General features: G+C 45.9%; 3 protein-coding genes across 4 annotated transcripts in view; 2 read left to right on the top strand and 1 right to left on the bottom strand.

Annotated features, from left to right (window-relative positions):
• Nucleotides 1-516, bottom strand: part of tsc1a (TSC complex subunit 1a) — a 17,262-nt gene extending 16,746 nt beyond the window's left edge. Inside the window, 1 exon segment of the mRNA XM_041937683.1 lies at nt 471-516. The gene's annotated coding sequence lies outside the window, so the exon portion shown is untranslated.
• A 1,230-nt stretch (nt 517-1,746) lies between these two features.
• Nucleotides 1,747-9,746, top strand: LOC121606653 (bile salt-activated lipase-like). The gene is made up of 12 exons (XM_041937115.1): nt 1,747-1,803; nt 2,289-2,436; nt 2,893-3,012; nt 4,342-4,539; nt 5,437-5,567; nt 5,941-6,048; nt 6,156-6,279; nt 7,499-7,682; nt 8,158-8,361; nt 8,866-9,063; nt 9,414-9,521; nt 9,613-9,746. The coding sequence occupies exons 1-12, from the start codon at nt 1,747-1,749 to the stop codon at nt 9,689-9,691; spliced, it is 1,659 nt and encodes a 552-aa protein (XP_041793049.1). The 3' UTR covers nt 9,692-9,746.
• Nucleotides 9,747-10,892: 1,146 nt separating this feature from the next.
• The window catches only part of dok2 (docking protein 2), a 14,635-nt gene continuing 8,027 nt past the window's right edge, over nt 10,893-17,500 (top strand). The window contains exons 1-3 of one of the 2 annotated variants that reach the window (XM_041937742.1): nt 10,893-11,626; nt 12,113-12,250; nt 12,803-12,970. In XM_041937742.1, coding sequence (XP_041793676.1) covers nt 11,567-11,626; nt 12,113-12,250; nt 12,803-12,970 — 366 coding nt within the window. In that variant the 5' untranslated portion in view covers nt 10,893-11,566. The remainder of the gene's footprint in view (nt 11,627-12,112; nt 12,251-12,802; nt 12,971-17,500) is intronic. The other variant, XM_041937741.1, reaches the window with a different exon arrangement.

Raw genomic sequence — 17,500 nt, 5'->3', positions numbered from 1 at the left:
TACAACTACATGGAGACTACTTCAGTACACGACCTGAATACTGCTGGTACTATCTAACCTGTGTACTTCTGTGTACTGACTGTTGTGTAATCTCTCTCTGTGTGTGTTTCACTGCTGTTACGTAATCAGATTAATATGAGGTCACAATTAGTCCCTTTTAGCTATAAACTGAGAGTTCCGTTCTAAGCTAACAGTTAGCATAATTATCTCGTCCTGTCGCGATAAAAGCGCTGCGCTCAGACTGACTTTACAGCAGCTAACTGCGGGCTAGGCTAACATGCTAACCTGCTCCCAGCTGAGCTGTCAGTCCGCTGTGTGTTTCGGAGTTTAGCAGGTTAACTAGCGGCTGACAGCGTCACCCTCCCGCCTGCAGCTGTTCGGTCTCTTCCGGTGCTCAGAAACAAACAGACCGTTTCAAAACAAAACCATAAGCGTTAAAAATGAAGTTTACCCCGAGAGAACTCGGTTACCTTCAGACCTGTTGATCCGAGCAGGGCGCAGCCATGTTGGGCGACACGAAGCCCCGCCCACCGCTGTAGTGTGGTTGAGTGCAACTGTCAATCAACGGCAGGAGATGTTCAATGCCAGAAGAAAAGATGGGAAAAACGAGCTGCAGCGAGGTATCACGTCTCATTCTGTTCGCTGAACTGTTCGTGTCACACTGTTTTTGTACATCACACTGAAAAAAATGGCGACTGTTTCTTCCGGTTTCCTCCTGGACAATTTTTTCTCACCAAGGAAACACAAGAAAAACCTCCAACTGTACCAGAGAGAAAGTTCATCAATAACAAGATAACAGAATAAAAGTTTTATGGATCTGAAGCAGCTTCTGATCAAAGTGACCTTGAGTGTCAGAGTGGATTTACAAACAGTGTGTATGTGTGTGTGAGGTGTGTGTGTGTGTATGTTTGTGTGAGGTGTGTGTATGTGTGTGTGAGGTGTGTGTCAGGTGTATGTGTGTGTATGTGTGTGTATGTGTGTGTGAGGTGTCAGTCATTCTGTCATAATGTCAGACTGTTGTCTTTGTTGTGTTGAGTGTTGTCATGATGCAATAAAAATATGATGATATATGTGTGTATTTATATATATAATGTGTGTGTGTGTGTGTGTCTGTGAGAACAGCAGCAGCTGTGTGTGTGTGTGTGTGTCTGATGATAAAAACTCTGCTCTAATCTTATCGAGTAACTTTCCTTTAAAGTGTGTCGAACAGAAACTGTCCATCAGCTGCTGTAAACCAACGAAGAAGAAAACAACTCGCTGATGTTCTCTCTCTAATGTTTCTGTTTTTTTATCGTTCCAGGATCAGAAACAGTTTTCTGGCTCCAGCACTGCGCTGCCGGACCACAATGCACTGCTGGTGGGTGACGTGTGGAGCTGGGCGGAGCCTGGTCTGGATTGTTTGTTTGTTTGTTTGTTTCAAGAGAATCTCGACTCATTTTTGATCAGCGCTGCTGAGTCTGACAGTTTGGTCAGAGTTTCACACACACACACACACACACACACACTCACACACACACTCACACACACTCACACACACACACACACACACACACACACACACTCACACTCACACACACACACTCACACACACACACACACACACACACTCACACACACACACACACACACACACACACACACACACACACACACTGGAGATAAGAGGTTTCCATCAGTGAACAGAGTATAAATAGCAGCAGTGTGTGAGGCAGGCAGACAGACAGGTGAACAGACAGACAGGTGAACATGCTGTTACTGGTGGTCGTATGTGGCGTCTGGCTGAGCTCAGCCTCGGCTGTGAAGGTGAGTCTGACTTCATGACAGCTTCGTGCTTCAGTGATTCGAGTGTCGGTGTGTGTTTTTCCGTGTTTTTATCAGAGTCATTAAATCACACGTGCAGATCCAACCAACACGTCGCCTGGATTCTGCGTTCTCGCCTCTCGATGGTTGCAGCTTTAAAAACACGTCAGAAATAAAACGTTCATTTCCTCAAACAGCTGCTCACTGCAGGAAGTAGAGCTTTTTGATGGGACTACTTTCAGTGGCGGATGAATCCACACTGTGTGCTGTAGTGAGTGTTTGTGGCGGCAGGACGGCGTGTGAGTCAGAATAAAGTAGAGTGTGTGATATGTTTTAATGGAGCTCAGAGGAAGAAGATCAGAGTCAGACTCAAATCTGTTTCAAGAGATTCAAATCAAACCAGCGTTTCCCAACAAGCAGAATAAAAATCAGCAGCAGCTTTGACTCAGCGCTGCGTTCACTGTGTGTGTGTGTGTGTGTGTGTGCAGCTGGGTGTGGTGCAGACGGAGGCGGGGCTGGTGGAGGGGCAGAGTGACAGGATGGGGCTGCTCAGGACCGTTGATGTCTTTAAAGGCATCCCCTTCGCTGACGTCCCCGGAAGGTGGGAGAAACCAAAACCCCATCGTGGCTGGACCGGTAACTCACCTTTCATCTCATCCGTCTAACACTCGACACACTCCGACAGTCTGACCTCGGCTGACGTCCACTGGTCTAACGTCTCACCTGTTTCCTGTGACGTACAGGTGTACTCAGCTGTGACATCACTGCTGGGCGTGGTTTCTTCTGCCACACACAGATGAAACAGACACTTCCAGCTGCTGTTCACTCTGTTGTTAAAGGATAATTAAAATTCTAGCCTGGCTCTTTCAGAGCCTCTACAGTGGAATATAAGGTGGTGATTAGTCCTGACTCCAGATCAGTTCTGAGCACAGACACATGATTCATCTTAACTACTGTCTCAAACAGACACACATTCATTCTGTTGTAGTTACAGCTCACCCAGTTTTCACTGATGTTCTTTACAGCAACTTATAAATCATCTGAAGGCAGACCAGAATAAACAGTCACAATCCAAACGTTCTCTGATTCCAGGAATCCTGAAGGCGACCAAATATCGGGATCGCTGCCTGCAGGTGACGCTGCTGCAGACGAAAACCCAGGGCAGCGAGGACTGTCTCTACCTGAACATATTTGTTCCACAGGGACGAAAATGTAGGTGACACACACACACACACACACACACACACACACACACAGCATACACTACAGGAAGTGTCAGGTGACCCATGTGATGTTTGATGTAGATCAAACTGCGACCACTTAAACTTCACAGAAAGAAATTTAACGCCCATTTTTTGGTTTCTGAGACTTTTCTGCAGCTGTTTCATCCACAGTCTGTTCTAATATCGTCCAGTTGTGTTTGTGTTGCATTGTGGGAGATTAGTGTCCATCAACAGCACATTAAAAAAGAAAATCAACCTTAACTTCATTGACACTTTTCACACAGCAGACCAAAAACCTGGATCAGTTCTCCCTGCGTGTTCCTCAGAGGCGTGCTGAAGCCTTTATTGTACTGATCATCTCTGATCAAACACCTGTTTTAAGTCTCACTTCCACTGAAAGTCACGTGACGACGTGCTTTCCTGAGAGCTGAACCTGCTGAAGGGGTCTCTGGAGGGGCCACGTTAATCTGAAAACCAGGTCATGTAACTCACCAGCTAGAACGGCGCTAATCAGTTAGCGACCGCTGGTCACCGCTGGTGAACTGGTTTTACAGTTTGATTTGATATGTTTGAGTATTTGACAATAATAATCAATCGATACGGTGACTGTGGTGACTTTAACTGATTGTTTCAGATGTTTCAGGTTCAGCTCAGGCCTGTATGTGTGGTGTGTTCGTGGTCTACATTATTTTAAACATGGTATGTTTCCACCAAGCAGAATCATTCATGTGTCTCGACATGAAATCAATCCAAATCGATTCATGCATCAACGTAAATGAGCTTGTTTATTCATGAATATATTTAAATCAACTTGTTCTTCACAGGAGAAGCTAATATTTTAGCTCACATTTAGAAGATGGTGCATTACTGGTATGCTTGGCCTTACCTTTAATTCAAACAGTTTTAATAGCTTTCATTTATGTTATTAGCTGACGTGTTCAACATTAATCATTCCGCCTTCGTTAACTTTCTTATCCTGAAATAAATGAGATTGTTTGTACTTTAAGAATATTCTGAACTTTCTCTCCATCAGACTTTTGACACAAGACAAACGATCGTTCAGAAATGAATGAACTGATGTCGTGTGTTTGAGGATTCTTCACTGTGGCTTTAATATAAAACCTTTACCGAACAGGTACCCTCCGTCTGTCACGTGACCATCGCCCTCCCTCCGCCGTCCGGTATCGGTGGAGGTTTTCACGTTCACTTCAGTGCAGTTTGATCTCAGCAGCATCGGTTGGACGTCACAGTGCAGCTCTGACTCAAACAGCTAAACCTCCGTCAGTAACGTCGACCTAACGAGGCCTTTCTCCATCAGTGTCGACCAACCTGCCGGTGATGGTGTATCTGTTCGGGGGAGCCTTCCTGTTGGGGGCGTCCAACGACATTGCGATCCTCGGGGACTCGCTGTACGACGGGAAGGAGCTGGCCGACAGGGGCGAGGTCATCGTCGTCACGGTGAACTACAGAGTCGGCGTGATGGGTTTCCTGAGCACCGGAGATGAACGCCTGCCAGGTCCGAGCAAAACACCAACACAATCATTGATCTATTGATCTTCTGTTGATTGATCAGCTAACTGATCGATGAACACAACATGTATCCTGACTGGTCACAAACCAAAGCAGGTAAGTGATCACCTGGATGAGCTGATGGCTGAGGCTGGTACAGTTTCACAGTTTGACCCTCCATGCTGAAGCACACAGGGTCAGACTGGGACAGACCTGATGTGCTCTGGTGCCTGCTGGTGATTTCCCAGCATGCAGTGCTGCGGTGTGTTTGCCGTCTTATCAGCGTCTTAGATAAACGGCTTCTGTTAGCTCAGCTGCTGAATGCGCCGCAGATGTGACGAGTTTGTTTTATCTCTTTCTGTTTTAGCTTCCTGACAGGTAACAGACAGGGTCGCAGGTGTAGAGCAGGTACCAGCTGGAGGCGGCTATGGTTTGTCTCAGTGTGAGTCAGTTAATACACTCAAAGACCACTTTAGGAACCTCTCAAAGAACCCACAAAGCTTTCTGGGAACTCAAGAACTTTACTTTCATTCCACAGATAGAAAGAAAGAGTCCCTGTGGTTTAGGTCTGATGGTGAGGTTCATCAGGGAAGAGGTGGAGTCTGCAGACCGGAGCTGTTGATGGTGTAGAAGTGTCAGATTTTGGTGGGAGCTTTGGGACCAGTGATCATCATGTGGGGTTAGTCACTGTTGAGGAGCTTGCAGTGGTAGAAATCTGAGGTCAGTGTGGCCGAGTCACTGAGCCTGGTGACGGAGGCACTGTCCCAGAGGATGGAGTCGTTGTCTGGATTTACACCGACAACCACAACCAGTTTACGAACAGGGCAACAGGATTATATTAAACTGTCCTGACGTCCAACTGATCAGTCAGAGGCAGTAAACAGGTGACTGTTTTACCTCTCAGGTAACTACGGTCTGTGGGATCAGCACGCTGCCATCTCCTGGGTCCACAGAAACATCAAGGCTTTCGGAGGAAACCCCGACAACATCACCGTCTTTGGCCAGTCAGCCGGAGCCGCCAGCGCCAGCTTCCAGGTCAGACGTAAAAGTATCGGCTTCTGCATACAACAAATGTACCGTCGCTCCAGTCGCAGCTCGCGGCGTCCCAGCAGTGAACTTCTGGTGGGATGAGATGAGGTGAAACAGTCCCGTGACTGCAGCTTTCAGCTGGGCATCGAACCAGGACCTTCTAGCTGCCGGGTTTAGTCTCATAGTTCTGATTTAGTTTGTTTTACTGACTCATGACCTGTTAGATCATAAATGTGTGAACAGAAACTGAATAATAACAGAATCACTCACTGAGGCTCATTGTTACTGTTATCATTCCTCAGGTGGTGACACACCTGAATGAATCTGACGATGCTGATGGTTGTCTCTCTGTCTGTCTCTCTACCTGTCTGTCCCACAGATGCTGTCTCCCTACAGTAAAGGGTTATTCCGCAGAGCGATCACACAGTGTGGCGTGGCCCTCAGTCCTTGGGCCCTGCAGAGGAACCCCATGGCTCTCACCAAGAAGGTCCACAAAACAAGAACCCCAGAACATGACGGAACGTCGGATCAAACTGATTTTGTTTCCGGCTTGTTTCCTCGTTCTCATCATAGTTTTATGTTTCGCTCCTGCAGATCGCTCGGAAAGCCGGCTGCTGGAGAAGTGATGAAGATGAGATGTTAACGTGTCTGAAGATGAGCGACCCGGTCGGGCTCACCATGGCCGGAAAGATCGATGTGCTGCTTCTTCTGGGAAAAGGTCAGAACAGCTGGAACCAACAAAACCACATCTGCACTGACGGAAAGCTGAAAACTGCTCTTTGGTGTCATTGTGATGAAAGCTGCATTGACCAGCTGTGGCCAGCAGAGGGCAGAATCTAGACCCCCAACAAACAAGGATAAAGTTTTTAATGTGATATCCAGTCCAGGTCCACCTGTCAGGTGTCAGTCCAGTCTTCACCGGTCACAGTGAGGAGAAAGCTGCAGGCTCAGTTTGATTATCACAGAGAAACACTGATGAACGTAGAACCGAAGAAACCTTTCAGTCATCTCTCCTTCTTCATGATGATGATCTGAGTGATTTTAATTCTTCTTAGAGACATGAAAGTGGTTCAGTTTGTCAGAACATCTCTTCTCTTGAAACTGTGTTTTTTCATTTTGACAAGAATTCTAAATGAACTTTTAGCTGTTTACCGAACAGTGTCTTCACATTTCCGCCCATCAAGACACCGAATCCTCGCCGTGACGATACACCAGGTCTTTCAGCTCGACCTGTGTCCACAGGTCGTCTCTCTTCGTTCATCCCACCTGACAGGCTGCTGATGTCAGGAAGGTGGGGACTTAGGGGAACTAAAGGGTAGAACCCAAATACGGACACACGGGGCGTAGATTCAAAATAAACTAATTTATTTAACACAAGACACGAAAACCCAAGACAACTAAAACTCAGGGGACTAACGACACACGAGGGTAACAGAGTCCACACAACAACGACGCAACACAGGGGATGACAACACAGGAACACAAGACACAACAGAGCTCAGGACAAGACAATGAATAACTATCAAAGAATAAGATAACGAACAGAAAACGTTCCCGAAGGAGGAAAACACAAAGGCCATGGAAATGGAACTGACTACTGAAAGAACTAGATAAGAAAAACAACTCAAAATACAAAAAAACAACAAAAAACAGAGGAACAAGAATCTAAATAACAAAAGTAATCAAACAGAAATTCACTCTTTAACGAGGAGAACAAATCGGCTAAGCTATAAAACTATGAAAAGAAAAAAGAAACTAAATATTAACTTCATAAACAAATAACACTCACACATCATTATTAACTTCACAGCACTGTGAACTGAGTAATATCCTCCAGAAAGTCCGCAGATGTTCATAAAGTGTGCAGAAAGAGCTTTTAAAAAAGAGCTCTCACTTCATGGACCTGGTCTGTCTCAGCCTCTCTGTCGTCCCCACAGGTGTGGTCATGGATCTTCTTGAGCTGGCTCCGGTGATCGATGGGGATTTTATTCCAGAAGAGCCCAGTCGGCTGTTCCACAATGCAGCTCAGGTCGACTACCTGGCCGGGGTCAACAGCATGGATGGACACATCTTTGCTGGAGTCGACGTTCCTTCTATCAACATGAGAAACGCCACGACTGTGTGAGTACTTACTTTTATTAAACTAAACCAGGAGGGCACAGGACCAGATACCGGACTCAAGGACCAGATACCAGTCTCACAGGACCAGATACCGGACTCAAGGACAGCTCACACCTAAAGATTAAACTGAGCTGTTTAGAGGAGAACATAAAAACTGAATGTATAATATTTAAAATCATGAATAAAACTGAGACTGTAATTACTGTCCATCAGAGAAACAAGAGAAACTGTGCTGAAGGGGAGCAGGATGCCACACAATCCCATAATGAGCTGCTGCATGTAGTAATAAGTACATGTTGCACACTCGACGCTTCATACAGAAGCTGAAAAAATAATAAATACTGCAGCTGGAAACGAACTTTTTTAACATCTGAGTGGGCTGAAACATCAAAAAGCTACGCTAAGAGCTAAAGTTCAACGTTTAGTGAAATCCTCTCTGATGTTCTGCTGGAGTAACCTGAATGTTTCTCCTCAGAGAGCAGGTGAAGGCTCTGCTAGCCGGTCTGACGAAAGAGAAAGGGAACGCCGCCGTCGACTCGGCCTACAGCGTCTACACGTCTCACTGGGGCGCAGTTCCAGACCAGGCGGCGGTGAAGAAGACGGTGGCCGACATCGAGACTGACTTCCTGTTCCTGGTTCCCACACAGACCGCCCTCCAACTCCATGCCAACAACTCCAGGTTAGCTCTGATTGGTCCAGGGAGCTGGTTCAAAGTTTCTGTCGACTGGTGACAGTTTGGAGGTGTTTTTATACACAAAATGAAGAGAACAGTGTTTTGAAATGACATTTAATTTAACATCACGCCACATCACATGACATGACAGTGATGAACAGACTGGCAGCAGCTAAGCTAACAGAAATGCTAACAATGCTAGCCACAGTAGCTAAAAGTCACAAGATGTACATTTAGTGGTCAGGTGCTGTTAACTCACATCCCTCAGAGCAAGTTCAAGGCTTCATAAAATGGAAATATGAGTGAAGTACAAGTACATCACAGTTGTACGTACTGAAGTACAGTGCTTGAGTAAATGTTTGCAGGGACTTTCGGTCCACCGGTGCTGTCAGTGCTGATTTATGGTTGCTGCAGCAGAGGATGTGTGGCTCACAGTGATGTAAACGTCAGCTGTACATATAAAATGACCAGAATGCACCTCTCCTGTGTTTCCTGCTGTTTGTCCCTCAGCGGAGGCCGTACCTACTCCTACCTGTTCAACATGAAGACTCGTATCCCAGGATTCCCTCGCTGGGTGGAGGCGGAGCATGCTGAGGACCTGCAGTACCTGTTTGGTAAACCCTTCTCCACCCCGCTGGCCTACTTCCCCCGACACCGAGACCTGTCCAAGTACATGATCGCATACTGGACCAACTTCGCCAGGACTGGGTAAAGTCCCAGCAAGCACTGCAAACAAAGTTCAACCGGTTCAGTCTGTCTCTGGTTTCATACACACCAGACCAATAAATACTGGTCTTTACTGGTCTTTACCAGTCCCCTGATCCAAACTAGACTACTGCTCTATGAAATGCCTTTGTTTGTCTATTGAACTAATATAAAAATGGGACAGTTCTGTGTTTGTACCGTCTTTATAAACCCGTTCAAACTGGTCTGAACTGATATGAACTTAGTTAAGACTAGTTTAAACTGGTTTAAAGTGTTTTTCACTGGTCTGAAATGGTTTGAACCGGTCTGACCTTTCTTAAACTGCCGTGAACTCTCACTCTCTTCTTGTCCAGAGATCCCACGAGTGGTGGGACTAGAGTCCCTGTTCCCTGGCCCGCCTTCACCAAACACCAGCATCCCTACCTGACCATCAACAACAAGATCAGCAAGTCCTCCATCAGGTACTGAACTCCGCGACCCTGCCGTCTCTGTAGTCTTTGTTCTGCGTCTCTCAGTGTCTCTGACTGTGGTCCTTCTGTGTCGTCTCTGCAGCTATGACCTGAGATCAGACTACGTCGCCTACTGGACCCAAACCTACAGCAGCCTGCCGACAATCAGGAAGGAAGAGTAAGAAGAAGATGGAGGGATGAAGAAGGAAAACAGAGCAGAACAAACTGAGAAACTCTTCTTCCTCAGCGGTTCTGATCACTGATAATTACAAACTGTTGTAATTATTTGTGAACGTATGTAAAGTGATTGGATTAAAGTAATGAAGTAATAAAACATGACTGAGGACAGAATCATGAACATGTTGGTTTTAATCTGACAGTTACTGACCTGCCGTAGCCGTCTGGATATTCTTCTTCTCCTCTGTAATAAATGAAGCTGATCTCTGCGGTTGCAACCAGAACGACGATCATTGATCCACAGTACGACCACTGTGGATCAATACAGAGAGAAACGATCGATTAACGTCTTTAAAGCCAGCGCCTCTTTAGTTCGGATGCTCTGTTGGTCTTGTGGGAACGTTAGAGCTCCATCTACTGGTGGGATGGAATAACTTCACGCTGCTCAAGTCAGTTCAGTTAGTTCTCAATGTGTCTCAAAAGTAAAAATGGGGGGGGGGGGCTCTTTTCTGTTAAAACACATTAAACACAACATTTTCTACCTGTTGTGTCTGTTTTATATTAAAACGCTTCTATTCAAACGGTAGTCACCACCTTCAAGCCAAAATCAATCAGTCGATCAGTTTCCAGCTGACGGGAAAAGTAAAGAAGTGATTTTAAAGTATTTGTACTTTGTCATTACTGCTAAAGGCCCTGAAAATTTCTTCCACCACTGGGTGTGATGGGGGGCACCATCCGGATGGTGAAGGTGACATTGTTCATCACCATGGTGAACAAATGTTCTTGAGGTCTCATCCAAGAAGGGGGGCCGTGGGTTGGTCATTAAAGGGTCCACTATGATTGGATGATCATGTGAGGAGGTAACAGCAGGTGGCTGATGCTCCTCATCAGGTCAGTCTCTGGATCAGAGTTGTCTTCTTCTGTCCAAACGTCCTACAGGAAGAGGTCTCACATCCTCCAGCGTGACTTAGCGAAGGCCTCTAACTGACCATCAGGTGAGCAGAGCTGTAAACATTTGTGGTTCTTGTGCTGTTTTCAAACGGTAATTCGTTAAAAAAAAAATACTTTGAGGTTCCTGTCACTGTTAATGCATCGATACACCAATGCCAAGAACCAAGAACCTCCAACATGTCCACCAGAGGGGGGCGCAACACCACATGATGTTTCTATGAGGATTCAGACAGATCTAAGACAGAAACAAAGCTGAAGAACTAAAACAGAAGGTAATTTAACCGCAGAGCAGAACAGAAGAGCGACTGGAGCAAAACACTTGAAGTGTGACAGCGAGGAAGGAGGAACAGCTCGAAAGAGGAGGTTCACATTCACACGACCACTTAGTTCTGCATTACATGTTGCAACAGAGTGTGAAGGCAGGAAACAGAGATGACACATTCAACGTTTCTCTGCATCACCGACACCACAGACAGAGAGAGAGAGAGGAGAGGAAAGAAAAGAGGAGGTGAACCACGGCAGGAGGACAGAAGAGGGTGAAACGACGACGGGAGAGAAAGAAGACAAAACGAAAGGAGGTGAATGGAGATCAGTGGAGGACAAAAAGAACAAGCTTAGGAAAGGAAGAAAGAAAAAGAGTCAAAAACTAAACAGAAAGGAGGTGAAGAGGAGCAAAGTCAAAGCAAGCAGAGGGGAAAAGGAGGAGTAAAAAAAGAAGAGGAGCAAAAAAGAAGATAGAAGAGGAGGAAAGAGGAGTGAGACTTTAAGCAGAAGAGGAAGCACAAAGTCAGAGAGGAGGGTGAGGGGAGGAGGCGAGGGAATCGAGGAGGAAATATAAGGAGGTAAGATAAGGGAGGAAAGGAGGAGACACCAGAGGAGGAGGGGGAAGACATCGAGGCGAGGAAAGGAGGAGGACCTCCAGTGTTGTCATGGAGGAGGACATCAGGAAACAGGGGATGCTCTACCTGCAGCAGCAGAGGTTTGGAAAGGTATGAACACCGGCGGCTAACAACAGAGCTAACGCTAATGCTAACATAACGCAGTGTCTGTACGACCTTAATGTTCAAGCAGCAGCAGGATTCAGATGTTTCACTCACATAAGTTAACACATCGGAAATTATTCTACTCCAAGTAAAGGTGTTAAAAAAGGAAACGGGAACAGGAATCATTCTCTGTGCTGAGCTGAAAGTTTTTCTGTTGGAAAGTTGGTATTTTCATGTTGGGTCGGTGCCGTTTGAGTATAATGCTGCATCAAATGTAAGTACTCAAGTAAGTGCTTCAGTAAATGTACTTAGTTACCTTCCACCACCGCCACTAGCAGCAGTCAGAGTTATGCTAACAGTGTAATTAGCATCATCAGCAAACTGTGCTGCATTTCACCTGCAGCCTCCGATCACCTGTAACACCTGAGCGGTGATTACCTGTAATGTACCTGCAGAGTGTGACGAGCGTTTCCTGCGTCTGTCTGTGTGTAGAAGTGGAAGCGCGTGTGGTGCGTCCTGTACCGAGAAAGTTCCTGCTCCATTTCCAGACTGGAGTTCTTTGAGTGTAAAGATGGAGGAAGTGTGGAGAAGAGCGACAGAAGTCTGCGCAAACAGCAAGAGCACAAGAAGGTGGAACGAGTTCTACTGTGTTCTACTGTGTTCCACTGTGTTCCACTGTGTTTTACTGTTTTACTGTGTTCTACTGTGTACCACTTTTCTACTGTGTTCCACTGTGTTTACTGTTTTCTACTGTGTTCTACTGTGTACCACTTTTCTACTGTGTTCTTCTCTTTTCCACTGTGTTCCACTGTGTTCTACTGTTTCTACTGTGTTCTACTGTGTTCTACTGCGTTCTACTGTTTTCTATTGCGTTCTACTGTGTTCTACTGTGTTCTACTGTTTCTACTGCGTTCTACTGTTTTCTATTGCGTTCTACTGTGTTCTACTGTGTTCTACTGCATTCTTATATTGTTTTCTACTGCTTTTTATTGCTTTCTATTGTTTTCCATTGTTTTCTATTGTTGGATTCTGTTCTGTTCAGATCTGCTGTGCTGCTGTGTTGTTCTCTAGTCTACTCTGCTCTACTCTTCTGTAATTAGCTTTTATTTGTGATGCGATGATTTCTTTTGTTCAGTTCCTGCTCTCTTGCCGTGGTGATAAGAGCCTGTGTGCGTCTCCTAGGTGATCCGTCTGGCGGATTGTATCCGAGTGTCGGAGGTGGAGATGGACGGCTGTCCCAGAGACACAGGACCCTTCCTGATCGAGACCACAGAGAAGACCTACGTGTTTGCTGGAGACAGACAACAGCTGGACGACTGGACACACAAACTGTGTGAGATCGCCTTCCCTGTGAGTACACACACACACACACACACACACACACACTTCAAACGTAGCCTCGTGCTAACTTTAGCGTTCACTACATGAAAACAGGCTGCAGCTCACGAACCTGCTGAGATGAGTTGTTAGAAATGTTGTGAAGCTAACAGGTTTTCACCTGCGTCTCCTGTGGTTTATCTGGTCCTGACAGGCAGCAGGACCTGGACTACATTCAGTCAGTGCTGGTCTGACACTGACCTTGTTGAAAGGCCACCTGACGTCACATGACGGTCAACAGGTCACACTGAGAGGTCAGGTGGTTGTTAGCTGCAGAGTGAAGGTGTCACACACAGATGACAGGTGTGTCAGAGGTCGACCTCAGAGCTGATGAGTCCCCACACAGGTCACATGATGATGTGGTGATTAGTGGAGGCAGAGCTGTAACAGCTGACAGTTTAGCAGGTGGCGACAGGTGTAAAGTTTTTCTTCTGCTTCACTCTGAAGTACACCGTGAGGACACATTCTGATGGTGACAACACTACAAACAATCAGCAGCACTGAAATCAGCGCAGCACTCCTGTCTCTTCCAACGGTTTTACTTTGAACGTCATGAAGGTTCATCAGGACACGAGTCTTCATCTCATCATGAGCTAGTCCAGACGCCACCACAGCACTCAAACATGCTGAGAAAACCCAGCACAGGGACAGTATCCAATGAGAGCGCAGGGACGGTATCCAATGAGAGCACAGGGACGGTATCCAATGAGAGCGCAGGCACGGTATCCAATGAGAGTGCAGGGACAGTATCCAATGAGAGCGCGGGGACGGTATCCAATGAGAGCGCAGGGACGGTATCCAATGGGAGCGCAGGGACAGTATCCAATGAGAGCACAGGGACGGTATCCAATGAGAGCACGGGGACGGTATCCAATGAGAGCGCAGAGACGGTATCCAATGAGAGCACAGGGACGGTATCCAATGAGAGCACAGGGACAGTATTTCACACGCCACATTTCATTTCATGTTTTATTCTCAGAGGCGATAAACGACGAGTCTTCAGTGTTTAACAGCATCAAACAAACATGTTAAAGGTGGAAATGCGGAGTTCAGGGAGTTAACGTGTTGCGTCCATCAGCTCCTCACTGACAGCTGACTGAAGAGGAAACGGACAGACTCAACTGGCTCATTGTCATTTCTGTGTCATCCCGTTTAAATAAAGTTGGTCGTCATGGAAACGGCATCGATCCTGCTGCTGGTGTCCATCAGTACAGACAGTCAGATGACTTTGGTTCATGATGGAGCTTTTTAAAGTGTTTTAAACAGGATCTGTTCAGAATAAAAGCACACTGAAATGTTAAGCATACGTTTAAACGTGTTTCTGACTGTGCTCATGTTAAATATTGTTTGTGTGGTTATAAATAGCCGGATGATGACAGGCAGCTGACAGTTCTGAGTCACTTCCTCTGTGTGACAGGAAATACACACTTCACTAGCAAACAGCCAATCAGACAGCAGCTTCTGTCTGACACATCACATCTGAAGTCTGACTGATCCACACTGAGTCTGCAGACACTCACAGATTTACACTGAAGCAACAGAGTCAAGACAGACTTTTATTTTGAAGGGCAGGAGATCAGCGTCGGTAACACTAAACAGACTGAGACTCAGACAGAAGATCCTGACTGGATGCGTCAAACAGCCGAAGCTTCTTTTTCAGAGTCTGTAGATGTGATCATGTCCGGTATGAACAGGAGGAGGATCACAGAAACCTGGTTCAGGGTTCATGTCTGACCTGTTTTTAATGAATGTGAACCTGTCCCTTTAAACAGGTGTGTTGTCTATGTGTCCTAATTGGAAAGTGAGCAGAGGAAAGACACCTGCTGAACGAGGTCGACTTCCTGTCACGACTCAGATTATTAGTGTTTCTTTCATTTCATTTTATCTGAAAAACGTCGAAATCAGTAAACAAACATCTGGAGGAGATGACAACACAAAACTTTATTTATAACAGAAAGTTGTGACACATGTTACTCCACCATGTTATGGGCTGGTTTGATTAACAGTGTGAAGGATGGAGGAAAGTGATGGAAGTGATGGAGGAAGGTGATGGAGAAAAGTGGTGGAGGTGATGGAGGAAAGTGATGGAAGTGGTGGAGGAAAGTGGTGGAGGTGATGGAGGAAAGTGGTGGAGGAAAGTGATGGAGGAAAGTGATGGAAGTGATGGAGGAAAGTGATGGAGGTGATGGACGAAAGTGATGGAAGTGATGGAGGAAAGTGGTGGAAGTGATGGAGGAAAGTGATAAAGAAAAGTGGTGGAGGTGATGGAGGAAAGTGGTGGAGGAAAGTGATGGAGGAAAGTGATGGAAGTGATGGAGGAAAGTGGTGGAGGTGATGGAGGAAAGGGATGGAGGTGATGGAGGAAAGGTATGAAAGTGATGGAGAAAAGTCATGATAGTGATGGAGGAAAGTGATGGAGGTGATGGAGGAAAGTGATGGAAGTGATAGAGGAAAGTGATAAAGAAAAGTGATGGAGGTGATGGTGGAAAGTGATGGAGGAAAGTGGTGGAGGTGATGGAGGAAAGTGATGGAGAAAAGTGATGGAGGTGATGGAGGAAAGTGATGGACAAAAGTGATGAAAGTGATGGAGGAAAGTGATGATAGTGATGGAGGAAAGTGATGGAGGAAAGTGATGGACAAAAGTGATGAAAGTGCTGGAGGAAAGTGATGGAGGTGATGGAGGAAAGTGATGGAGAAAAGTGATGGAGGTGATGGAGGAAAGTGATGGACAAAAGTGATGAAAGTGATGGAGGAAAGTGATGATAGTGATGGAGGAAAGTGATGGAGGTGATGGAGGAAAGTGATGATAGTGATGGAGGAAAGTGATGAGGTGATGAAGGAAAGTGATGGAGAAAGTGATGGAGGTGATGGAGGAAAGTGATGGAAGTGATGGAGGTGATGGAGGAAAGTGATGGAGAAAGTGATGGAGGTGATGGAGAAAAGTGATGGAGAAAAGTGATGGAGGTGATGGAGGTGATGGAGGAAAGTGATGGAGGAAAGTGGTGGAAGTGATGGAGGAAAGTGACGGAGGTGATGGAGGAAAGTGATGGAAAAAAGTGATGGAGGTGATGGAGGAAAGTGATGGAGGTGATGGAGGAAAGGTATGAAAGTGATGGAGAAAAGTCATGATAGTGATGGAGGAAAGTGATGGAGGTGATGGAGGAAAGTGATGGAAGTGATAGAGGAAAGTGATAAAGAAAAGTGATGGAGGTGATGGTGGAAAGTGATGGACAAAAGTGATGAAAGTGATGGAGGAAAGTGATGGAGGTGATGGAGGAAAGTGATGGAGAAAAGTGATGGAGGTGATGGAGGAAAGTGATGGACAAAAGTGATGAAAGTGCTGGAGGAAAGTGATGGAGGTGATGGAGGAAAGTGATGGAGGAAAGTGATGGAGAAAAGTGATGGAGGTGATGGAGGAAAGTGATGGACAAAAGTGATGAAAGTGATGGAGGAAAGTGATGATAGTGATGGAGGAAAGTGATGGAGGTGATGGAGGAAAGTGATGATAGTGATGGAGGAAAGTGATGGAGGTGATGAAGGAAAGTGATAAAGAAAAGTGGTGAAGGTGATGGAGGAAAGTGGTGGAGGTGATGGAGGAAAGGGATGGAGGTGATGGAGGAAAGGTATGAAAGTGATGGAGAAAAGTCATGATAGTGATGGAGGAAAGTGATGGAGGTGATGGAGGAAAGTGATGGAAGTGATAGAGGAAAGTGATAAAGAAAAGTGATGGAGGTGATGGTGGAAAGTGATGGAGGAAAGTGGTGGAGGTGATGGAGGAAAGTGATGGAGAAAAGTGATGGAGGTGATGGAGGAAAGTGATGGACAAAAGTGATGAAAGTGATGGAGGAAAGTGATGATAGTGATGGAGGAAAGTGATGGAGGAAAGTGATGACAAAAGTGATGAAAGTGCTGGAGGAAAGTGATGGAGGTGATGGAGGAAAGTGATGGAGAAAAGTGATGGAGGTGATGGAGGAAAGTGATGGACAAAAGTGATGAAAGTGATGGAGGAAAGTGATGATAGTGATGGAGGAAAGTGATGGAGGTGATGGAGGAAAGTGATGATAGTGATGGAGGAAAGTGATGAGGTGATGAAGGAAAGTGATGGAGAAAGTGATGGAGGTGATGAGGAAAGTGATGGAGAAAGTGATGGAGGTGATGGAGAAAAGTGATGGAGGTGATGGAGGTGATGGAGGAAAGTGATGGAGGAAAGTGGTGGAAGTGATGGAGGAAAGTGACGGAGGTGATGGAGGAAAGTGATGGAAAAAAGTGATGGAGGTGATGGAGGAAAGTGATGGAGGTGATGGAGGAAAGGTATGAAAGTGATGGAGAAAAGTCATGATAGTGATGGAGGAAAGTGATGGAGGTGATGGAGGAAAGTGATGGAAGTGATAGAGGAAAGTGATAAAGAAAAGTGATGGAGGTGATGGTGGAAAGTGATGGAGGAAAGTGGTGGAGGTGATGGAGGAAAGTGATGGACAAAAGTGATGAAAGTGATGGAGGAAA

Source organism: Chelmon rostratus, chromosome 5 (assembly GCF_017976325.1).
Source record: "Chelmon rostratus isolate fCheRos1 chromosome 5, fCheRos1.pri, whole genome shotgun sequence".
Classification (NCBI taxonomy): domain Eukaryota; kingdom Metazoa; phylum Chordata; class Actinopteri; order Chaetodontiformes; family Chaetodontidae; genus Chelmon; species Chelmon rostratus.
Note: the sequence above shows the minus strand (reverse complement) of the source record. Positions and strands in the feature narration are given on the sequence as shown.

Excerpts from the sequence above, each read along its gene's own strand:
- LOC121606653 (XM_041937115.1), top strand. The coding sequence starts at position 1,747 with ATGCTGTTACTGGTGGTCGTATGTGGCGTCTGGCTGAGCTCAGCCTCG. Across the intron at positions 5,568-5,940 it reads CCGCCAGCGCCAGCTTCCAG|ATGCTGTCTCCCTACAGTAA; the intron begins GTCAGACGTAAA and ends TCTGTCCCACAG. Across the intron at positions 6,049-6,155 it reads CCATGGCTCTCACCAAGAAG|ATCGCTCGGAAAGCCGGCTG; the intron begins GTCCACAAAACA and ends TCGCTCCTGCAG.